Source organism: Thunnus maccoyii, chromosome 7 (genome assembly GCF_910596095.1).
Source record: "Thunnus maccoyii chromosome 7, fThuMac1.1, whole genome shotgun sequence".
Taxonomy (NCBI): domain Eukaryota; kingdom Metazoa; phylum Chordata; class Actinopteri; order Scombriformes; family Scombridae; genus Thunnus; species Thunnus maccoyii.
This window is the reverse complement of record NC_056539.1, coordinates 24792094-24817624: the sequence shown is the minus strand read 5'-3', so window position 1 is coordinate 24817624 and position 25531 is coordinate 24792094. Positions and strand designations below refer to the sequence as shown.

At 39.3% G+C, this 25531-nt stretch overlaps 1 protein-coding gene across 3 annotated transcripts in view; it reads left to right on the top strand.

Annotated features, from left to right (window-relative positions):
* Nucleotides 1–25047, top strand: part of dnajc6 (DnaJ (Hsp40) homolog, subfamily C, member 6) — a 42622-nt gene extending 17575 nt beyond the window's left edge. For all 3 annotated transcript variants that reach the window (XM_042417441.1, XM_042417440.1, XM_042417439.1), the window contains 16 exons: nucleotides 4416–4465; nucleotides 5077–5225; nucleotides 7046–7168; nucleotides 8742–8875; nucleotides 9971–10165; nucleotides 10543–10660; nucleotides 11696–11775; nucleotides 11992–12185; nucleotides 15041–15415; nucleotides 16016–16159; nucleotides 17047–17148; nucleotides 17357–17494; nucleotides 17572–17901; nucleotides 18717–18865; nucleotides 19325–19501; nucleotides 22718–25047. In XM_042417441.1, the coding sequence (XP_042273375.1) occupies nucleotides 4416–4465; nucleotides 5077–5225; nucleotides 7046–7168; nucleotides 8742–8875; nucleotides 9971–10165; nucleotides 10543–10660; nucleotides 11696–11775; nucleotides 11992–12185; nucleotides 15041–15415; nucleotides 16016–16159; nucleotides 17047–17148; nucleotides 17357–17494; nucleotides 17572–17901; nucleotides 18717–18865; nucleotides 19325–19501; nucleotides 22718–22819 (2560 nt within the window). In that variant the 3' untranslated portion in view covers nucleotides 22820–25047. The remainder of the gene's footprint in view (nucleotides 1–4415; nucleotides 4466–5076; nucleotides 5226–7045; nucleotides 7169–8741; nucleotides 8876–9970; nucleotides 10166–10542; nucleotides 10661–11695; nucleotides 11776–11991; nucleotides 12186–15040; nucleotides 15416–16015; nucleotides 16160–17046; nucleotides 17149–17356; nucleotides 17495–17571; nucleotides 17902–18716; nucleotides 18866–19324; nucleotides 19502–22717) is intronic.
* The last annotated feature ends 484 nt before the right edge of the window (nucleotides 25048–25531 follow it).

Below are 25531 nucleotides of genomic sequence, written 5' to 3'. Positions count from 1 at the left end.
CAGGGCACTTATCCCATTCCTTTTTATTGAATGTAAACATTGGAGCACTTCAGCTGAAATTCCCCTGAGCATGCCCGATATAATGCAAAACGCCTGCAAACACACTTGTTAACGAGGCCCTCTTTTGACGCCCAACTACACCTGATTGGTTCCTCTCTGCTCTGTCTCATCTGTATTCAAAGCAAAGGGCTTTTGGTGAATTATTTAAATCAGCCTGTTTGTTTGTTTACCTGTCTGAAATTTTGCAGGGAAACCAATCTGGTAACTGCACTCAACGGTGTGTGTTCCTCTGTCTGTGAGGAACACAATGGCAGTGGAGTCTGGATGGCTGATCTGGTTTTGTGAAAGGCACCGTGTCCTTGGTTTGCACCCAGACAGCCCCCCCCCCCCCCCCCCCCCCCCCCCCCCCCCACCCTAGCCTCCCCTCCCTCCAACAGAGACACATTCATCTCTTTCTCCTTTCTGCCTTGTCTTTCTCTCTTTAACTGGTTTTCACTCATCCATTCTCACTTATTTTCATTTTTGTTTCTTATTTTTTTCCTGTCTTGTTAACACTAAACTCTGCTGACATCTCTCTCCGTCTCTGTCCCTTTTTTCTCTTGACTAAACAGCTATTTCCTCTCTTTTTCAACATAAGGACATTTCCTGTTGAATTAGGAAGACTGAGACTAAACAATGTGAGAGAATTGTGATGAAAATGATCCAGGATCAACTAGAAAAATCTGGCGTATAGTGTTTAGTTTTGGCAGCATTCTGTGTGAGAGAAGCTATGTCAGGCCACACGGTCAGTGGGCTACTGTGTAAACATTATGTGTGGCCAATGGCCTTCTGTTACCAATTATATGGGTTGTCAGCCTCAACTTTAAACTATCCATAATGAAGTAGACATGCTGTAAAACTTCTTGCTTAAAAGAGAAAAGGCTGTAAAATTGAGAATTTTCGAGAGGAGCATCAGGGAACGTATAAAACCCAAATGGGATATCCATTGGGATCTAACCCACTTACACTGTGTTTGTTTGAGTGTGTGTGTGTATGTGTAGTCACTAGAGACTCAGTTAGAGCACCTCTGCGCTACTGTAATCTGGCCTAAAATGGCTTCCATGCTACTGATGTTTACTTCCCAGTTGGAAACATAAACATGAGGCATTGTGGTGCTGGTGCTGCGTGTGAGTATCTGCATGTGTGTATGTGGTTTTGTTGTCATTCCTCTGCCCTCACTATGTGTGTGCACAGCTATGTTTTTACTGGAGGTAATTGTGAAACTGTGAAAACAGTATTGGACAACAAATTCAATGATAGTGATTATAAATCAGAAAAAGACAAGATACCGTGGACAAGTGGGCCAAAGGTGTTATAAAAACAATTAGTGTAGTAAAAAGGAAACTGGATTCACAAAAATAGACTAATTATCAAATTACAGAGCACAACATCAACATCAAGTCCCCATAGGAAGTACAACACAGTTAAAATACATAGTCCACAACAGTAAACAGACAATGAGTAAAACACATAATAGTTAGTCCAACAGTGAATTTTCAGTTTTTACAATGTTGTATCAGCAACATATTAGCCTCAAGCTGCTAGTATAATGGTTAGCCTGATTAGCAGTAAACTACAAACACACAACATACAAAATGATATCTGCGGTTTGCCAGTTTGCACACACTGGCAATAAACACACAGATTTATCCAAACAACAATGTAGGAAAATGTTTTATTATGTCAACATGTTCGCCAGTCGGTAGGTGCCATGACGACCAAGTTTTGTTTTTCATTACTTTGTTCAATCAAAAGGCTTAAGCTGTATGACAGGGGTTGCAGGGTTGAGTGTTCTTTGGTCAAGCATTAGTTTGTTTAACATTCTTAGTTTTTCATCATCTGTTTACTTCATTATTTAATGAAATATTGATCAGAGAATATGATTTGAACTCTAGCCAAAATATCTGAGGACTTTTCAGGGAATCAGTAATATATCATTTTGTTAATAGAGATGGACTGAACCATAATTTAGGAATCTTCCATTAAATAATAAGGGTCTTTGTTTGCATTGCTACAATCATGCTTGTTTGCATGCTAGACTTTAAAAATGGTTTGCTATACAATACTATATACTGTATCTTACTTTTGAGGCAATAAAACTAGAAGAGACATCCCATAGACAACCAGTCTATTATTAAATTCTATAATCAACATTTAGTCAAAACACCACTTCATATCAATCATGTTAAAGGTCAACATTTACTAGCAAATATCCAAAAAAAAAAGGAAGACAATTCCCTGTTATCAGATTTGACCTTCTTTCTGGTGTCCTCCTCTGTTCAGTCTATGAACCACACCTTGCAGTACTCTGTAATTGGCAGCCAGTCTATCCTGAAGAGGTCAGGGAAAGCTCATTTGCATACTCCATGGCTATTGGCCATGACCATTTAAACCTGACACCTGACCTGCTTCTGTCCTCTAAAAGCGTACTGGCTATTTCAAGAGAGAAGCAGGTAAAGCCAGAGATTTACTCAGCACATTGCCAATATCCTGTAGAAATCTCACCTCTCAATGTCATGAAAAGGTATAAATAATTGCAGTCTTTACGTTCCTCAAACATTCCTCATTTTTTGCAATGCAATAAACAATATGTGCTCTAACAATATCACATTTAAGTTAAGAAAATACATCTGTTTAGTAGGTTTTAAAAGAGTATAGTTACTTGTTTTGTCTCAGGAATGGTCTTTTTGTCACTGTTTTGAACCTTTAGTCTGCATTTCACTTTTGGATAAACACAGAATTGGATCAAAATAGAAACCTGAATTGTGGCCCAATTACTTCATTATGGAGGGCTTACAGACATGACAGCAGTATCCTCCCACCTTTCACTCTGATGGATTTAACCAGGGTTGTTTGTCTCCAGGCTACTCCACACAGCACTGAAATAGTTTAATCATGAAGTTATTTGGGAACGCCAGGGTTTCTGCAGGTCTTTAAAAGTGTTAAAAAGCATTGAATAGAGTCCCCTCACAAAAAGACCTTAGGTACAAAGTCTTTTTACAAAGGTCTTGAATATTTTTCTTGCCTGCGGTAGACAGTAACATTAGTTATAACTTTTTTTGTCTGTTGATACATCTATAAATTATAAGTGAGACTTGTGTGACAGTAGATTGTACTGCTGTTAAATCCTTTTTTGTGGTGTTTCAATCAGCACCATCGTACTCATAGCAAACACTGTTGGTGCTGCTGTCTACAGTGACTTGGTAGTTCATTGACCATTAACGGGAACGTTTTGTAATTTGTTAATCTCTCCATCAATTTTCTACCACTTAGTTGGGTCCAGGTCACGTTAATACAATTAGTGTTAAGAAAATCCCAAGACACACTGCTCTCAGTCCTCAGTAGGCTGGTTGAGTCGCACGACATTACATAACCAGGTCTAGATTGCATCAGGGCCATATGGCACTCCTCCATGACCACACAGAGATGACTGGCCCAGATCAGCCTGGCTCTGGGGATTTTCACAGTAGGCAACAAGTCGACTCAGTTTGATACACATTAGCCTACTAATGAGTTTTGCATGATAATTGCAATACTGCAGTACAAATGATATGAAACTACAGTCTGTTGACAAACCGTTTGCTTCTGCTGGGTAAAAAATGTTTTCCATCTCTTCAATTACAAGAAACAAACATATTTTTTTATGATGGAGTAGCTGAATAAAACAGATCCTATACCACCCTATTCACCCTGCACCTGCTTCATAATGTTTCATTAGCACTGTTTGCCATCACTTCCATGGTGCAGCAGTAGTGGGATACTTGTATGTGTGTGCGCTGCAGCTGCTAACCGAGTTAAAAAAAAAAAAAATCTCCATATGGAATAGCTAAATCTGGTAATGAAGGGCAATACTGCTCAAATGTAGAATACACATATGGTATTCCTTTGATCCTGGGCAGTTCAGCCTAATGTGATGAGCCTGTAAAAAGGAAAAAAACAACTTTCCCACAGCCAGACACATGGAAGCATCTTCTCTGAAGCCTGTTGAGTCCAATTACAGCAAAAGGTGGATCAACCTTTTGGATGGTGGATATTTATATATTGATCCACTCATTTTCTTAATTTGATATTCTTCTCCCTTTTCTTCAAGAATAAGGCATCATTTGATCCTACCAACCGAATGCTTGAATTGTCTGACAGTCAACTTATGCGCCTGCTGTATCTGATACTCTGTCCTTCAGGGTGATTTTGCTAAATTTAACAGATACTGTCCGAATTTCAAACACTCGTTGGAGTATCAGTGGTCCCCCACATATCCTTACCACTTGTAATATTGCTGACTTTGGCTTGTAATCTTTTTCTATTGCTCTTCCTTTGCTCGGTGCTATGAGAATTGCATGAAAAAATGTCTTCAAAGGTTTCTTTCTTTGTTACAGGTATACTAAAGGGGAGCTGGACATTGCCTACATCACATCACGGATCATAGGTAAATAAACACAGTTGTGGTACATGGGACTATGTATAACAGTGTCACCAGTATTAAATCTGCACAAGGACATATGATTAAAATAGAAATCCCATTGTGGTAAAATTGTAGTAGTAACTTGAATTAAGCTTTGTAGAAACAAGGTGTAAAGTGCATAGTGTCTGCATAGTATAAAGGAATGGGAGGTCATGTATAATTCTAATAAAATGTAATAAAATGTACACACATAAACACACAGTTAAACGGACACCTGCACCCTCAGCTTTCCCTCTGTCCTACTCTCTCATTCTCAAATTGCTTACAGCATTTCATGCTCATGAGTGTGAAGCAGCAGTGTGCCCTTTAGAGGACATAGTCAGCTGGACATTTGTCACCTGAGGGCTTCTGTGCCATCATGCACTGTATGCAATCGCAGACAGTCATGCTTGAATGTGGACTTACTCTCTGCATTTCAAATGTCAGTTCACTTTTTGCAGAATAATAGAAGAGAAAAAGATTAAAAGTGTAAGCCTGTTAATAGACATTGCATGTGTAAACATCTGTAGCAACAGTGCATTGAACTGTTCCGAACATCTCATCCAGCAGCTGAATCATGGATTTTATTTTTTCAGTGATGACCTACCCAGCAGAGTCCGTGCAGATTGGCTACCAGAACCACGTAGAGGACATCCGATCCTTCCTTGACAGTCGCCATGCTGACCACTACACTGTCTTCAACCTATCACAGCGCAACTACCGCGGCGCCAAATTCTCCAACAGGGTGAGCATTATACTTCCTCATGAAGCCGTAAAAGATTTACTAGTTTGTACCTACTTGTTAGTGGTTGCAAAATCATTGTCACTCCTTTGATTATTACAACACCAGAGTGAGATACGGGAACTTATTTACTGTTAACTGACTATTTGTGGCCTGTCTATGTTTTAATTAGGGGCTGTCATGACATTTGGCTCATAAAGCATCTAGAGTGAAGACCTTAATTAGATTTTCCCGAAACAGGCTGTGATTTCTCACCCGTCCTCTGTCATTAAAGCTACAATAAGTAGTTTTTGTCCACTCAAGGACAAAAAGACTGCAAAACAATCTCTCAGCATCAGAGCCCTGATATGCCATTAGCTTATCAAGCTGTTGTTGTGTCCAGTCACTCTCTTTTTTAGTGTCTGGCTCAGTCCATCAACTCCTGAGAGTAATATAACATTCTTTAAAGTGGCTATAATCACAATTTTATATTAACAATGGCTGGCTCCCATGACTATTTATATGTGAAAGGGGTTGCTTGTAGCTAAAATGAGAGTGAATAGTGGACTTATATTCACTAGGTGGACAGTAACATGACTCCAAATGAATTCTATTGTTGCTCTGTATCTGATGGATGTGTAGATAAGTAACTGCATGCTCAAAAGTTTGCCATGTCAGCTTAAAAGGTGATAATGTCAGTGTTGTGTTTACAGCCTGTTTCTGCTGCCCCCACAGGGCCAAAATATCAGTCAATGCAGATATAATATATATATATGTATATATGTATATATAATGTCTGTGTCTGATGTCCAGTGTTGACTGTCTCCACCAAACACTTGTTAACCTGTGCCTACAGTTACTTATAGAGTTTTGACTCACTGGGAAGCATCCACAGCACAGAGAAGTAAAACAATGAGGTGAAAGTGGCTGAAAGCTTCAAAAAGCTGCAGAGTTGGATGCTGTTTCTCAGTGGGATCAGCGGCACTAGCAACCCCTTCACATTACAGGGAGTCATTTTTATTTTTTTAATATCAAAAAAAGTATGTTTGAATAACTTAATTACCATCTGAAACTCACATCATTGAATGTAACACAGCTCAATTTTTTAAATCAGTGCTGATTTTAATAACAGTGTTGTTGAACTGTTGGTGTACTGTTGCACTTTAAAGTTATAAATTAGAATATTTTTGCTATATGCAATATATAGTATATCTTGTATATACAACAGCAATAAGCCCTTATGTCAATAGATTATTTATGGATCACTAATAAATGTAACAGCTTCATTGGAAAAAAAAATATTTGAATTTGAATGCTCTTGAATGCTTATTCAGTTTTTATGGTTATTATGATTGTCCTCAGCTTGAGTTTCTGGCTCATGTCAATTCAGCTCTTTTGCACAGCTGGATTTGGATTCAAGTGAAGGCACAAATGGGATCTGTATAGATAAAAGACTGCCACCCACCGGCAGATACATTCAGGGAAACTAAGGAGTCAAGCTGAGGAGTGAACATGGCCAAGATGGCCCCCTGTCTGCTTGTGGAAGTTGGTGTATCTCTAGCAGATGAGTCATCATGGCAACTGGCGTGTTGTGTTGCTCTGCTGCTTCAGTGCTGTTACTAACCTCTACCTCTCCTTTCTCCTCCACTCCTACGTTCCTTTTTTTTTGTTTTCCAACTCTTCCTCTGTTTCTTTATTCTTCTTTTCCTCTCTTCTCTCTCTTTTTTGTCTGTCTGCCTCTTCTCTGCCCTTTCTCTCTTGGCTATATCTGTTTCTCTGTCTCTCCCTGTTTTTCCCCTCATTCTTCTTCCCTCTCTTATTTCCTGCATCAACTCCCTTTCCAGGTTTCAGAGTGTAACTGGCCTTCTCGCCAGGCTCCCAGCCTCCACAACCTGTTTGCTGTGTGCAAGAACATGCACAACTGGCTCAAACAGAATCCCAAGAACGTGTGTGTCATCACCTGCTCGGTAAGAGGACGCTCCCACATCCTCATCATATTCATACCGACCCTTCATTTCATTTTCATTGATTGTCTGGATCCCGGTCGATACAAGTGCTGCCAAGTTTCCACAAATTACTTGAATTTACAGGCCACTCATAAATTATCCTCGCTTTTATACTGCTATGATCGAACGTTGCAGTGTTTCTCAAGAGTTTATCATAAAATGCATTTACATGGAAAGGCATGATTGATGAGACAGGACCTGTTTTTATTGTCTCATGACTCAGCCCTGTCAAGTTGTTGTGACCGTGTTTTGATTGTTTTGTGACCCAAGCTCAGCATCTGAAATATGCTGCCAGCTAGAGGACTAATTTAAATATATTCTTGTCCCTCAAAGTCTCTCAGTTTCTCCTCTAATATATTTTACTGCACAGTGATCCATTTTATTGCAAACACAGACTAATTTTCACCTTGACTTTTGCATCAAATGAAGTACTTAAACTACTTAAACTTGTCTGGGGAAAGAGGTTTGAGTTATACATGACAGGTTTAGTCAGTTACAGTATACAAGATACTTCCTCTCCTGTCACGTTTGCCGGACCTGAATGCTGGAGTCTTCCTTGTTTCCAAATACTGTAAAACATAGCTTGGAGCTTGCCAAACTGCTCTCATTGTTTTTATTCAGTTCCTATCAGTCCTGTCAGTTTCTCCACCTATCTTGTTGCTTAGCAGTTGGCTCTTTGTATTGAAAATATGGAAGATTTGAATTCCCCCTCATAAAGTAGAAGAGAAGAGTATTGTAGTCCTGGGTGTTGAATTTCAAGTTCAGTTTAGTAAACAGATATTTTGCTTGACAGAAATCAGTTTGGAAAACTCAACAAAGTTTCCTCAGCAAACATTTGCACTTTTAGTGCACCTAAAATGATGCATAAGCTTTTATAACGATGCCAGTGATGTACCTATTTCAAGCACAGCTAAACTCTTCAATGCAAATGTTTTGCAATACAAACGCTGCTGCAATTCAGAGCAACTGGTCTTACTGTCTGTTCTAATTCAGTGACAGCAATACTGTACACTGGCATCTAGTGAAGCGTGTTATTGCCAAGTCCCTGCGGTTTGGCTGTGGCTTGGCAAACTGCTCCATCTTGCATAATCTCCACCAAATGGTTCTAAAAACTGTGTTTTCTCTGCTTCAGATCACAAGAATGTTGTCTCCCTGTCACCTTAAATGAACTCAGTGTAAATTTATAAGAGTGAACACATTCAGTAAACAACAAAATCGCTGCTACTATTTACATTTATTAGTTGCCTATCAGTGCACATGATATATCCAGAATGCCTTTAAAGTTTTATATTGTATAAACTTATTTAAGCTGTGACTTTAAGTTAAGTAGCCTTTGATAACTTTAGCAGAGTTGGAGTTACAGTGCAGTGCTGCAGCAAGCATTCAGAAAGTCTGACTCACTGTATTTGTTGGCTTGATCTACATAGTTCACACTTAATTTTGTCATTGCTGTAGTGCATTTGAAACAATACCAAAAACTGTGTTAACATAGATTTGAAGAAAAATAAGTGTCTGCCTTGTTGTGTGCTTTTAGGATGGTCGTGCTCCTTCGGGTGTTTTGGTTTGTGCCATGTTCTGCTTCTGCCACCTCTTCAACAACCCAGTTCCTGCCATGCAGCTGCTCAGCGCCAAGAGACCAGGTTCTGGCCTCTGGCCCTCACACCGCAGGTTTGCATCTTTTAACAGGTGTTTATGCATGCGGGTGTGGCAGAGAATGTGAAAGAGAAGAAGGGAAGTGACAGAGAAAGAAAGACTCGAGAAACTCGCACTGTAGATGCCGAGGCACACAACACCTAGACACCTCTTACACACCTTCCTCTTTCCTGTGTTTCCTCTGCTTTTGCATTACACTTTATACTTTCTAGTAAAGTGTTGCCAGTGAGTTGAGAATAAATTAGAATGTATTGTTGATTTCAAAAGAAAGACGAAGAGACCCATGAAATAAGAGTTATGGTTAAGGTTAGTAGTCAGTGGTTAATGTGTGTGTGGGAAGTTCAAGTGTTGACAGGCCAGATGAATGATGTTGCACTGAATCTATAAATGAACTGTAAGTGTTGACAGCTAATTTTTTTTATTTCTCACTCATTTCTCCCACACACCTGTCTGCATACACCCATGCAAAGATTACTTGTCATTGACACTAGATATTTACTGAACTTGAAAGAAACATTGATTTGATGAAGTTGGAAACACATTCACATCAAGAGTGGGTTTCACCATTATCGAATCTCTGTCCTCCTACCTCCCCCTTTAGAAGTCAATACATTTTTCTTTTTCATGGCATCATTTCAGACCAGTTGTTGTTATAGGTGACAGGCTACTAAAGAAAAGTAGAAAAAGTGTTGTTTATCCAAACAGTACAGCCAACAGCCCAGTCATCTCAGCCTAAGCATGAATCTTTGGCTGCAGAGCTGGCACACCCTCGGGGATAGGCGTTTTATTACTCTGCCAGCCAGTAGCTGTAGTATTTATCAGTACTTGCTCATGCAAGATTTTTTATCATGAGACAAGTCATGAGTGCAAATTGAGTCAGAGTTTATGGAAATGGCTGCGCTAACATAATTCTGGACTTAAAGTGCTCACACTCTTTAAATTGATTTACCTCTGCTTATCAGTGTGTTTCACCTTTCGCTAACTGCTCTGTGCTTGTTGGCGTGTTAAAGCTCCTGATACTGTGGAGTGTATAATAAAACACTTATGTACAATATAACCATAAAAAAGAAACTATGATAACTATGATAATCATTCCATTTCCTCATGCAGGTACATAGGCTATGTGTGTAGCATGGTATCAGAGAAGCCCAGTCTACCCCACTCCAAGCCCTTGATGATCAAGGCCCTCACCATGAGTCCGGTCCCCTGCTTCAACAAGCAGCGTAGCGGCTGTCGGCCCTTCTGCGACGTCCTCATTGGAGAGACCAAGATCTTCACCACTTCACAGGAGTACGAGAGGATGAGGTAGGGCTGGATATTGATGCTCAAAGCAGGATTTAAATATCTTGGACAAAGTGACAAACATTTTCATAACAACTAAATTAACGGATTATGTGACATCACAGAGAGCTATTGAAAAGGAGTAAGAGCATCGCAGTACAGCACTTATGTGTTGGAATTACACAGCTGTATTTGAAATGTGTGATCCTCGAATAGAAAGCAAGATTTTATGCAGTGTACAATATATAGTCAAAGAGTCTGCTTTTTTCTTCCTCATTCTCCACTCCCTTTTCTTCTCTCTGCAACTTATCGCCTCAATTGCTGCCCCATTTATTCTTTCCCTCTCTGCCCTTAACTCTCCATGTTTCTCCCTTCTGCTTCTGCTATCTCTTCATGCCCAGAGAGCACAGGGTTCAAGAGGGGAAGGTAGTTTTTCCGCTGGGTGTAAGCGTCCAAGGTGATGTCGTAGTGTCTGTCTACCACATGAGGTCAACCATCGGAGGACGTCTGCAGGCAAAGGTACACTTCATTTACAGCTCTATGATGAAACCTACATAATCAGTTTAGAGCCTATGTACAGGATAAAGAAAAGTCATCAACTGTAATCAAGCCTGTTATGGCACAATGACAGTGCTGGCATGACATATTTGGTGCAAGATCATATTGATGTTATCGTGTTATCAGTCATCGCGCAGTCTCAGAATGTGGCTGCAATTTATCTGAATATTTGTACATGTTGAGGCTGAGTCTTTTGTGAACAAAACCCAGTCTGGAGGAAAGAAACTGCCAGTAATTACATGATGAAGACATATTTTTAATATCCTTATGTGCATAGTTTATGGAAATATGAAATTTTCTAGCAGCACTGAGAGAAACAGTAGATATTGTATACACAGTTAACTCTGAAATGAAAATCTATTACTTTTATTTATTTATTTATTTATTTATTTTTTAACAACCTGTGTGTAGTTTTGGCCATAATTTCATCTGGTTATATTATTCTACTTCCAATAGCATATTTGCAGAGATATTGGTTTAAAAGAGTTCATATTCAAATTTCGTTCATAGTTTTTAATTGCATTGTAAAAAATGCATGTGCATGCTACAACAGGTTGTATGGTTGGACAAAATTTAACTAGAATGTAGCTCATAAAAATCTAAGTCGAGTAGATTAAGTAAGTAAAATGCAGGAGTAAAATGTAGGCATGATGGCAAAATAGACTCATGTTGTAGAAATATTGGCCCTTATTACTCTGTTACAAACATTTCTCTCTAATATTACCTAAATATACTATAATATATGTTAATACCAAGTTATTACTTGTTTATTACTTAGGTAATTACCATGATAGTACTTATGACCTTTGCCTACCTGCCAGAAATTATTTTGATGATGACAAGCGACACGCCATTTCTCTTTGAGTAATCACAATTAGAGAAGATTGTGCTCACAGTTAAATTAATCCATTGAGAGACTACAGTAGATTTGATAATTGATTCAATTTTGTATGACACAATAATGGTCCAAATTTACATTTGTCCAACTCTCGTTAGGTGTCCAACACCCAGATCTTCCAGATCCAGTTCCATACTGGCTTCATTGCTCCTGGAACCACCATGTTAAAGTTTAACAAGTAAGAACGTTCTGTCTTTTAATCACCAGTACAGCTTAAAAACAAACCTTGCTGATCCCTTTACAATTAGTTCATCTTGATACTGTCCCTAACAACTTGAAAATACAGTGAATGCAAGCAGCTGGTTGGAAGACTGAATCATGGTATTCTCCCTCTCTGCCTCTCACTATCACACTCGTACATCTTCTTCCTCATACACCTTGTTTCTCCTCTCAGACCGGAGCTGGATGCATGTGATTCTCCTGAGAAGTATCCCCAGCTGTTCCATGTGATTTTTGACGTGGAGGTCGAGGGGACGGACAAGCAGAAAGACCTGACACCGCCGTGGGAGCAGTTTCCCTGTAAAGACCTCAACCCCAACGTGCTCTTCTCTTGCCACCAGGAACATCAGGACGCACTCGCGATTGCCGGTAACGTTACTGTGGGATCGATGGGAACACTGGGGACAAACATTGTTGTATATGGAAACATATGCTCATGTAAACCATACTTGAATTGGGAGGCTCTGTGAGGACAACTGTGAGGACTTCAGCTTTACCACAATATTGGTTTAACCAATATTTATTTATCTCACAGTCTTGTGTAGTGAGCCAAAAACCTGCCCCACTTCAGGCTAGCTTGTGTAAATCTATTTGGTCTTTGGTATTTTCTCTCACAGAGGGTTTCTTTTGGTCAGTCTTGCTGAAAAGCTCAAACATGATGAGTATCCACCATGCTCGCTAGTAAAATGTGTTAACACCTCATAATCTTAACAAGTGGAAAACAGTGATTATTATTAGCATTCAACAACTGCATCATTCACCATTACTAGCATCTACAACAGTAGTAATAGTAGTAGTAGTATGTAACAATGCAGTCAGAAATCTCTTGGAGCCTTTGAAGTTATAGTTTTGAAAAAAATATGTGTAACAAAAACTAAGCTAACTTTAGTCGAGAGGTAAGGAAGGAGTTCAACCCTGTAGCAGAGGTGTTATTAGCTTACAAGCTAGTTAGCACTAGAGAGTCATCTTAGCTTGATTTAACACTAAGGCGTATGGGAGGCATACAACTTTAAATTTTAATCTAAATGCCTCTGGATTGACAGCCAGCATTTTCTAATACATTTTCAGAAAAATCTTAAAACTGTGACTCTCATTGTAAACACATTAGGACACTGTTGGTTTTTACTTTCTTTTGTGGGTAAAGTTTCCATATTGTAAATGTGATGTGAATTCAAAATGATAAGTATCTTTTTGTGTACATTCTCCTGACTATATCTACTCCATAACAGCTAACCATTTACCCTTACTTAAAACTAATTGTATCGTGTACCCTAAACCTAACCCCTAACCCTAACTTAACCTGAGGCCATATTCACTTGCAAAACAGACATCACTTTAGGTCAAAACTCACAGTGGTTCTCACAAGGATAGCAAAAAAAAGTGCACACTTTTATGTACACAAACACATACAGCATATTGCTGCATCAAATCAAACCATATAAACTAGTCATTTTCACTTTTTCTAGCCGATGTAGGCTACAGTATTGTTTCTATTGGCTGGATATTTGTCTTGTTTTAATGACACGCAAGTTTCTTGTTGTAGCAACTTACCAACTTATGTTATACTGAGAAAAGTTTGTTTTAATGAGATGTGTTCATTTTGTGAAATAATGAGAAAGTTTTGCAATATAACACCCACCCCCCTTCCACCATGCTGGACCCCCAACAAACCGTGCACTTTCTCAGCGCAGTTAGCTGTTTTGTAGATGTTTTTAATGTCTATTTTATTGTCTGCTTTCTATGCCTGCCATTCTAATTAGCCCTCGGGACAAATAAAGTTTATTGAATTTTATTAATTAATTTGAAACATGATAAAGTGGTATGTTGTTATTACAAGAAAAGTTTCTTATTAAAATCAAATTATTTAGTATCTAGTCATACTGAGAAAGGTGTTAAAACGAGAAGTTTCTCATAACAAGAAACAGCTATTTTTTGGTCATGGTGGCAGCAATACGCTTTTGTAAACACACAAAATGATTATGCACATGCACTAACATACTAATTTCTGTGCACAGATGAGATGGCGTATATTTGCAATAGATCATTCAAAAGAGCCTGTCACCTGCACAGGGCGCTATTATAGTATACTTGTAGAATCTAGAGTATAAGTGAAAATACTTTCACCACATTTACATGCAGACACACGAACAAACTAATGAACTAACTTTTATTTTTGTCCCTACAAGATGAGATGGAGGGCTTGGATCTGGAGGGTAAGACAGTAGAGGAGAGCACAGACCTGTTAGAAAAACTGTACAGTTCAGTGATGTTAGTTAAGCAGGTCTTGGTTCAGTGCACCTTCAATTCAATCATACAAATGTGTATGAGTAGTATTTTAGTAGTATATAGTAGTATTGACACTATTGATAAACAAATCTTCTTTTATTGGAAAATCACTTGGCTGTTACAATCTGTATTGATTGAATTGAAATCAATCCCATCCTTGCTATGCAGTGATATATCATTTTGGTAGAAATTTTTACTTTTAATGCCTCTGGCATAGATACTGACCCAATGAGGACCTGAATAAATTACTTGTGTTAGAAATTGCTCTAAAACATGTTTTACAACATCTCACATATATTTGTTTTCTTTCTCTCTGCCCAGAAAAAATGTTATTCAAAAAAATGTTATTCAATATGAGGAACTGTGGGGAAAAACACAAAATCCCAGTGATGATTACTAATGGATGTACTGTAAGGGGGAAAACAGTATAGCCTTAAGTGGTACCAATAAAAAATGCTCTACCAAAGTGAAATATTGCTCTTGATTAATATTCGCTAAGTAAAAAGTTTATAGTCATACTGTACATCATGTCCTTTATTTAAAGGCATACTGTATATTTAATGATTGTACATAGAGATTTATTGTGTTTTTTAGGCATTATGTCCTCCAATTAGCTAAAAGCAGCTACCAGTGGCAGATTGCAAAGTGTGCAACATAGTTTATTATAGCACACAGTATCGAGAGAATAGTTTATTCTTGTAGCAGAGATGACCTACGTAGTTTCCCAGTATTCCCTACTTCGCTCTTGTCCCTTTTTCTCTTAACCTACTCTGTGTTTCTGTCTACTTTGCCCCAATTAATTTCCTGTCTGCTTCTCTTCCACTTGTTACTTACTCCACTTTACATGGTTCTTTCTCATTTGGTAATACACTACATTTTTCTTTTGTCTCTTTCTTTCTCTACCTCTTTCCTTCTATCTCTGTCTCATCCTTCTGCAGAGCCAAGCAGGCCCCACGGAGGCCCAGACGGTAGGGGCCACGGTGAAGAAAGTGAGCCCTCAGATGACGAGATGCTATCTCTCTCCAGCCAGCGAAGCAGCGCCAGCACAGCCCCCCAGAAACCCGAACCCCCTGCCCCAACGCCTGCTGCCTCAGCGCCAGCTGAGGAAGTGGATCTTCTTGGCCTGGATGGAGGGATAAACACCCCATGTCCCTCGTCTCAGCCTCTGAGTACTGCAGCTGCAACTACTGACCTCTTAGGGGACTTGTTTGGGGCTCCTCCCCAGCCAACCAGTGGGGCTTCATCTGCCCAGTCCACACCACACAAAGTAGCCCCCAGCACCGCCTCACCATGTCCCTCTCCTGCCCCACCAGGTGAGATAAGTTTGAATGTAAATTAAAACAATTTTTACACACTTTAAATGTGCTATTGTGCAAAGTATACTTAGAGGGCTTGGCATGCAGTTAGGGTTTCAGTAGATTTCTAAAGACTAATACAGTTAATCGAACATGAAAGTTGATTCTCAGCCTTAGAAATAGTAGCTTTTTATTGCACTTTCAACTACATTTCACAGTTTTCATCAGATGATAAGTAAGCCCCGAATTAAGATTATCTTAGTCAAATTGATATATTTAATATTTATTAAAATATGAATACATAAAATAATACTGTTTAATACTGAAAATAAATGAAGTATGGCACTACACTATCATGTTAAACATTTTATTAAGAGTTGAGTTTTCTACTTATAGCAAAATAGCATATATATATATATATATATACATATATATATTTATATATATTTATATGTACTGTATACATGCACAATATTATACAAAGAAACCCAATGGCACTACATATTCTGTGATGCAAAAGTTGAGAAAATAAAATGAAATAACTTTTTTAAAAATGTCTTGTCATCTCATTCTCTAGAGTAAGATAATAACACAAGTGGCTATGTTTGTTTCCCTCAGCGTTTGATCCCTTTGGGACAGGTCCCATGCCTAAGCCTCAGGACATGATGGGCTCACTCCTTGGACCAGGTAATGTGGGGCAGCCAGACCCCTTCCTGCATGCTGCTCGCTCTCCATCACCCACCCTGCAGCCTACCAGCCTGGGTAAGGCATGCTTTTGCTGCTCTGCTGCACACTGCCACATAGCATTCCGGGTGACATAAAAACATTTCAATAGTCTGGGTAAGGCACGTTATACAGCGTCTACAAGTCCACCGCCACGCCTTAACACATGAGTCTGCATTGTGGTTGTCTCTGTGCATTAACTGGTAAAAACTGAGACTGCATCGTGTTTTGCTTTTTTTTTTTTTTTTTTTTACTTTTTTAGCTCTCAGACACTGGCTTTGCAAGAGATAGCTTTTCTGTATTGCTGCTGTATGTTTGGCACTGAATGAGTTTGCATGATAAGTATTTGCACCCTGTCTAATTACTATTCCACAGAAAAAGCCCCGTCTTGATATTTCACCCCCTGCATGAGTTATTTCCCATCAACTTACAAAATTTTCAGCCTGAACTCAGCCTGAAGGCAATAATTGAACTTCAAACATGGCAAGAAATTCTCTTACTTTAGATTTAGACTTTTCTTTAGACATAATATCTTTACAGAGCACTGTGTGCATGATGAAGTGAGACAACAACAAAATTATCTGCATTTCAATCAGAAATATCATGCTAAATTTGAAATTGACATTGACACTTAATATTAACAGTCAGTTTATACTGTTGGCCTGAACCCAACCCAAACACATTATGCAATCAAAAACAGGCTTAAACCTGTCCTAACAGGCCTAATGTATTTGTAGAAGAGGTTGCCAATCTCTAACAATTTAAAATAAGTTGTAAACATCCTCAAACCTCCAACAGCCCCCTAACAACTCCATTCATGTGATTCAAACTTTCGTTATTATTTTGTCTGGCTGTGTGGGTTCATATCGCTCAGTTCCCATTCACTGTGTGCTCCGTCTGTGATAAACCTTTATCTGGTTGAATAGGCCGGAGTTCCCCCGTCCCGCCCACCACTCCAACCGTCAACATTCAGCAGCAAAATGCCATGGGAGGCTGGGATTGGAACAGGACTGCTACCACAAACACAGGTACACCCGACCACACTGTCACACACATATCAACACAAACAACACTGGATATTCAGCTAAATCTTCAAACCTACTGAAACCTGTTAGTAGTTTATCCTAAGCTGGTGGTGCTTGATGTTGAAACAGTGCTACATAAGGCTCAGAGTAACAGAAAGGCTCAAAAATATAAGAATATCAGTATTTTCTCCTTGTTTGTTGCCTCATCTAGGAGGAAGCTTTGGTATAGGCAGTCGATCAGCCACTACCAGCCCCACAGGCTCGGTCCACAGCACCCCCACGCATCAAACCAAGCCAAACACCCTGGACCCATTCGCTGACATAGGCAACCTGGGGGGAAGCCTTGGAGGTTTGTCAGTAGAAATTGTTTCAAGTGTCTTTCTCGCCACCATCTCTTCTGTCATTATATCTGTCCTTTTCTTTCAGGAGGTTCTGGCTTCTCTAGCAAGCCCACCACCCCTACAGGAACAACCCCTTCATTTCCTCCCATGGGCTCCCCGTCGCGGCCTCCTCCATCTCCCCAGCACACAGGAGGGTGGCAGCCGCACACAGGAGCAGGGTTCCCCTCATGGCAGCCTGGTGCTGGAGGCGGTGGAGGATGGCAAGGACAGGGCCCTATCCCGCAGCCAAAGCCCAGCCCCAGCCACACCTCCATGCCTCACACGTCGCCCCAGAACCGACCCAACTACAACGTCAGCTTCTCTGCGATGGGAGGAGGCTCGCCCAGCGCAGGGGTCAAAGCGCAGGGTGGCGTGGGTGAGAAAGAAATGTGGAAGGAGGTTTAATGTTGTTATGATGTGAATTTGTTCAATTCTTGTCTGTGTGTCATATTTGACATGGCTTGCCAGAATTCTTGACAGTAAAATTTAGACAAGCACATATCAACTGAGAAAAAAATTCAATGGCAGTTCACCTCTAGGTGGCACTATAGCATTATGATACATTCAGAGGGCAATAACTCAGTGGTCATGAACCTCAATAATTGAAAATTTTGTGCAATTTGTACAAAAAATTACGGTATATTTAGGTGTCAGAATATTTAGAAATTGGCATGATTCTGTCACCATATTTATTTTGATGTAGATTCAGATCCAGATGCATTCAATATAAATATTTATTGTTATTATAAATAAAAAACATCCTTTTCTAGGATGGACAGACATGCAATAGATGTTGTGTGTACAAAACAGACTAAGATAACAAAATTATGGTATGGGAGAACAGGATGACAAAATTATAGATGCATTGAAAACACATATGAAGAATATGATCTGGAGGGCAGCTTTGGTGGAAGTATGCATTCTCTGAGTGCTTTCTAGTTTGCTGTTGTGACAGGTTTTTAAAAAATGGCTACTCACAGAATTTCAACCAGAACAGAATAAGATTCTGATATGAAAATCAGCTTTTAATATATTTTGAAAGCAAGAGTACAGAGGTTGTTGTAATACTTGGATGCATTTTTAAAACATTAACATTTTGATGGTGGTGCATGCATTCTTTGAAGGGAATCTATTGATCACAGTTTTTCACAGTGCGTTTTCTCTCTTTCTGTTTGTATCTCTCTCTGCCAGGCACTAAGCCTAAGGCCTCGGATGCCAACTTTGATGACCTGCTGTCTGGTCAGGGCTTCGCTGGGACCAAAGAGAAGAAAGGGCCCAGGACTATAGCAGAGATGAGGAAGGAGGAGATGGCCAAAGAGATGGATCCTGAGAAAATAAAGGTAGGAGTTATTTTTCTGATGTGCCACTGACTTACATCTATTTATAAATGAGTAGGAGTAGTTATTCTTTTTTGCTTTCAAAGTTTCTGTGAGACACAGCATGAAGTCCCATGACTCTTGCATCACTACATCTGGGTAGAAGGACTGTTTGACATGAATTCAGTTGGGTTTTGTCATCTGTTTATCCAGTGTAGCACAAAATAAACAATTCAATTGTTCCCAGAAGTGGATGGTGTACTCAAAAACCCTTGGCTGTTAAAGCCTTTCTGTTTATTCCAGGATTAATTAAACCAACTACTGTAGGTCTCGCATGACAAAACTTTGGGTCCATTAATTACTCCTTTAAAGACATTTGATCAGAGCCAAAGTAGCTCAAAGCATTTCCACTAATAATTGTTACAAATCTGGTCATGAGTGGCTAATGGCTCCCCTTCTTTCCCTCCCCTGTTTGTGTCCCAGATTCTGGACTGGATCGAGGGGAAGGAGCGTAACATCCGTGCCCTGCTGTCCACTATGCATACTGTGCTGTGGGAGGGAGAGACACGCTGGAAGCCCGTTGGTATGGCTGACCTGGTTACTCCAGAGCAGGTCAAGAAGGTCTACCGCAAAGCAGTCCTCGTCGTCCACCCAGATAAGGTGAGACAGATCATGACTGGGGGACTTGATAAAGTGAGAAACTTTACCTGCAGAGAGAATACAAGACTTCTCTGACATCTAACAAGTTCTCTTTTATTTATTTATTTATTTATTTAGACAGGAGTGAGGGTTCAACCAAAACTATTGGCAGCCCATTAGTTGATACAGAGAATCATAACATTCATCATAACATTACTTAATCATAACATGATAACTTAAAAGTTAATATGTTCACTCTAAACCTATGTCCGTGTTGTGTTTACAGCTTGTTTCTGCTGCCCTCAAGTGGCCAAAATATACAATTGATGTAATTTTAAGTAAGTCACTGTAAAATTAAATATTAATGACCAAATAAGCAGCAATCAAAGCTTAAAAAAACATTTATTTATTACGAGTTTGACCATTAAAAACTCGGCAAATCTACTTCATCAGGCAATATAAGCAAACAACCTAACAACTGTTAACTAACTCTTCCTTTAATCTAAGAGACAGAACATAATATTGGAAAAGCTATCAGGCAAATGCTGAAGGATCAAAGGTTGTTTGTACATTAATTAAGGTTGAACAGGAATTTTTTCACGCATGATATAAACAAAGAAAATAAGATGATGAAAACAAGAAAAATAATCATCCACTCAACAAAGCGATAAGTCAGAGATCCAAAAGTAGGTTTCAACCAATCAAATAAAGAACTAAATAAAGAACTACCATCCTGATGAACAGAGTTAGCAGTTTCATGAAGGTGACTAATTATATTACCAATAGTGGCATTATAGTCAGGCACAAAGGTACAACATTCAGAACCAATAACAGCACAAGTTCCTCCTTGGGCTGCTAAAAGAAAATCCAACGCAGCTCTGTTTTGTAAAGCTAGTAGCCTAACAGAGGCGAGTTCGCTTGACAAAAGCATTAGAGCCTTACCAGTTTCATTTGCTATAACTTCTATTGCATGAGACAAATCAGCAATTTGATCTAAAGCAGACATAACTCCATAGAAAGGAAGCAGGGGACCAAGCACGTTCTTGAAAGGCGACTGATGATGTGTCCCAAAGACATCCGAAACTCCACGTCGTACTCGTTGAGGATGAGGTTTCTGTGGCAGAGAGTGAGCCACTCTCATAGCTGGGATGATGTATGCTAAGCCACAGCGTCCTTTGTAATCCACTGGAAGATACGGGTATGCAAGGTTTCCACACACCCAGTACATTCCTACAGGAGAAGATATGGAACAGCTAGCAGTGCGGTGAGCTAAAGCACTGAGGCGAGCCTGACCTGCTGCTTCCAAACACTGCTGGGGAGCAGAATCCAGAGATTTAAATTCAATATCAGTATGTTCTGCGTCCCATTTAAAAGTATGAAGGCAAGCGGATTCTCCTACTGGTTTATTGCCGTCATTCTCAAGGCACCAAGGGAACGGCTGAGGAATGAGCTGTACTGGGACGGGTTTTGGTGTTTTCAGACATCTGTAGCAGTTTGCATGCCCTCCAGAACAGTTTAGAGGTCTCATTTTGGAGATACGGGGGCAGTCAGGGTGAGAATAAGACTGAGACAAGGGAATATGCAGCAGGTGGCAGGTGTCGCAGTCAGAGGCAGGTAAGGCCATCAGAGGTAAGCCTTCTCCAGCTGTGTAAGGCATGAGGCCACAAACGTAACAGCTGGAATTAGGCCGTATGTGGTTGGCAACTTGCCACGCCATCGTCAGGAAAATATTGATATCATTTACTCTTACATCCGGGGCTTTCGTGGCCTGTGGAGCTCCTATGATGGACTCCACCAGGATCAGTGTCAAGAGATGTCGGACGATCCGCATTCTTGAAATGGAAGTCATGGATCCACAAAATCTGGCAATAAACCTTCACAGTGAGACTTTTGTGGAAGTGTTTAGTTCATGTAGCAGTATTCACCAGGTTTAGGAGGAACATCAGCACCATCATCTGGAATCTGGGAGGCAGCTTTTACCTGTGAAATGCATAAAGTGAATGTAGACTAGCTGTCCTGTCAGAAATAAAACACAAATCTTACAAATGGTAAGGCAAGGCCAAAGCAATCATAACAGCAGCTGATAAAATTCCTTACTTGTGGTTTCCGTCATGAGGCCAGCCTTTTTTTCTCTCTTCTGTCTGGGAATTCAGGTTATGGCTCTAACATCTGTCATGAAATAACAGCGAGTGGACTCTTTCCCCTCTATTCATCCTCACTTTTATCAGGACAAGAATGTAGGTACAACCCAAAATATGCACACCAGGATCTAGTGAGTGAATCACAGGATCAATACCCACTGATCAATCACGATGAGACGGCAGGATTTCAATCATCAAAACGGGACGATCAGACTTTGAGGCAGCTTTACGTAAGATATGATTGGGTTGCATAATCCCACAGAAACATAAGCGCAGTTAGTAAAGACAACAAAAAGGAAGACTAAATGCATATCAGCACACATACTGTAAAAGCAGGAAGATCTGGACAAATGGACACACATGAACACGTATAAACACACACACTGCTGATTTATGTTAAGCTAATAGGCAATACAGACATGCAGACTTGTTAATGGTTGCGAAATGTGTTTTTAATCGTCAGAGCACAGATACTCTAGTTATCTTCAATCAGTTATCAGTGGTCACTTATCTCAACTAAAGACTACCGTCTCTCCAAAACATTTTTGTGTAAGAATGCTGATAAATAGCTTATTATATGACTCGATGTTTGGAGAGTGTGCACAGTTATAGTTTATTTGCAGTGTTTTGTGGTTTTATGCAGTTTGAGCTCTTGTTTTAGAATGATTTGTGTGTTTTTCTGGTTTATTTTTTATTTTTTGTCATATTGGTGTCACAAAATAACTCCTACCTTTATTTTTTTAACCTTTCCAGTCGGTTACGTTGATGTTCTGCGTGTGTCAGTTTGTTTATACATGTTTCTTGGTTGACCTCAGCCTCGGAGGAAGTCACACTGGTTCACACACACTTGCTTACACATGCTAAAAAGTGCTACATTCCTATCTATCTGCTCAATCTTTAGAGCATGTTTTATGTTAGATTTTTGGCCACAGTCCAATCAGTTATGTCGGTGCAGGTGTTTTATATCCGGGTGCGTGCCAAAGACAGAACACCTGCCTTACATCACTGTTTGGGGATATGGGCAGAAGTGCAACATGCTTGAAGCTGATTTTCCTATGGGTTTAACTGGTTTGTGTTTTTCCTTCTTCCCTCACAGGCGACAGGACAGCCCTATGAACAATATGCCAAGATGATTTTCATGGAACTAAATGACGCCTGGTCGGAATTTGAAAGCCAAGGACAAAAACCCCTCTACTGAAGAAAGAGTGATAGGAAGTGAGCGATGAGAGGATGTCTCTGCTGATTGTGTTATCTAACCTGAAATGTTTCACCACTCTGGTCAACATACTACAGCCACAACCCACAATATCTGCCTTTATACCTGTGCTTTTACCCATGCTTCTCTTCTCGCCACACAAACACAGAACATCTGGTTGACTACAGAACTACAGTGTCCAGACTAAAGAGTGTAACTAAACAAATGGCTCCCCGTTGCTCCAATTTACCTACCTACTGTATGTGTGTGGTGCAAGATTGTCCTTCCTTGTTGAATGTCCTTAGCCCTGAACCAACCCACCAATCAAAGCAGAGTCACCGGGATGTCTGAAAAAAAAAACAGAGCAACTCAACTTGATTCGGAGACAGATCAAAATAAAACAAGAGACAATGGACATACAAGATAAGAGACAAACAAATCAGGGAGTGACTTGAACAAGCATTTCGCAGACAGCTCTAAATAGAGATTCAGAGCACTAGCTAGACTGTAAGGCACAGCAAGCATTTAACAGCAATCAAGCCATTTACCCACAACACACTCTGTTCAGGAAGTAGATTTCACTATGTACTGCATGTGAAAATTGAAAATGTTGTCATAAATAATCCAGAGTTTTTTAAAATGGAATTGAATGTTTCAGTAGAAGTAAAAAAAAAAAAAGTAACTGCAACATAAATTTATGTTGTTCACTGACTGAAGTGAAATTGAACTGAAGCCAAACTTGTTTTCCTTCCCAAATAGGCTGTTTGGAGATACAAATTAGCAATTATCTGTCGAATTTAGGAAGTTTTATGAAAGTGCAAAGAGGATGAAAGTACTTTTTTTCTGCTTTTGAGACTGACGCTGATTACAGGTTTGCTTCCATCTCCACTAGCCTTAAATTTTAGTTTGCTGGGTGATATTGAAAATGAAAAACTAAATAAGATTTTAAAAAAAAACATGGGTCTCTACAATAAAAAACACAGGTTAGAAGGCTGCCAACATTTCCATTTCTGACTTTGTATTAATATGGCAGATTGAAACATAACGGTGATATCATTAGTGCGTCTGATCTAATCGAGCCTTGTGTTTTTGCTGTGTTTGCTGCGAACTGGACATTGTATATTTTAGGATTAGCACATGTACAGATCCTTACATGAAGCACCTTGAGGCCTCATGCATTCTTGCTCATACAGTAACATGTATTTTTGCATGATAGCAACCGGGGAGCTCAGTGAAAGCACAAACTGACTAATCTGTGCAGCTTTGAAGGAAAGCCATTGTTATTTATTTATTAGTTAATTTTTGTTCATGTTCATTTTTTTTTTGATTTGTGTATGAGGGCTGCTCCTTTTGAGTTCAAACAATCTGCACATGTCTTTATCTTACGTTTTGAAAGAAAGATATTTTTGGGCCACTATGTTTCACTTACCAACTGACTGACTGACAAACTAACAAAACAGGGGAGTAATTTGTCAGACTATATCAGAGTTTTTGTTGGTATAGCGTTTTATAAACTGCAATATCTTTTTCCAAACTACAGCAATCACATAACTTGTGCTTAAACACTGCAGTTGTGCTCATCTGAGTTTTCTATTGGTCCCAAAAAACTCCCTACAATGCAATAATAGTCGTGGTTTGATTTTGCAGACATGGATGATTTTATCATAGGACGATATGTAAATCGTGTCAGACTGATGAGTGAATTAATGTGCTTTACTGTATTTCATATATCTTCACATTTTAAATTCCTAATTTCACTAAGGTCCTACTGTACATATATCTGCTCTCATTATCACAGTTTTATCAAAACACTGATTGATATGCAGCAGTTGCAACATGTTTTTTTTTTTTTTCTTTGATTACTTGATGTCATTTGTTTACCTTTGTGAGACATTTCTGTCACAGCACTGACACTTTTATTTATAATAATCATGCAGCTTTTGTCTGGACAAATAATACTATGTCATATCAAATGTGAGGTACAGCAAACATGTCTCAAAGTGTCAACCTTTTGTCAGGAGCTGTACATGTTGCAGGTGCTTTTTCTAATAGTTTGAATCCAGAACAGATGTGAATTTAAATCTCTCTTCATATAATCTCATTAACATACAGACTGATGTGATTGTTCCACTGTATGATGGTCTCTCTTCAGCCTTTGGTACATGTTTTAGGGACATTTACTCCTGAGTAAGTAAATAAATATGACTCGTTAGCATGATGCAGAAACTGAAGCAATTCTCAATTTTTGAAAACATCATAATTTGGTGGTTTGAGGTTCTTAAAGGACACTAATATAACCGTGACCCTATGAAATCTTCATCTCTCAGCTTTGTTTTTTACAAAAGTTCTACTGTAAAATCCACTTGAGATGTTTACTGATTCAAAAATAAAATGTGTTTTGAATCATTTTTAACTTGCATATTGAGCAAAATATTTTTCCTTCACATGTTTAAGTTATTAACATCATTACTGTTACTGTTTTCATGCTCTCTCTCTGTGTTTTGGAGATTTAGATGAACGATGAGATACTTAACCATCATCTTTGTTGGAATTCATTTTTGCCCATGATTCTCACTTTCTTCATCTGCATTGAGGATGTTGACTGAATACTGACCAGTGTAAAAAGAGTCCGACTGCTACAAAGTGATGTTTCTTTAACCGGTTTGGGACCCAAAATGGATCAGAGGACTCAAATGTGGTGGTCACCGCATCACT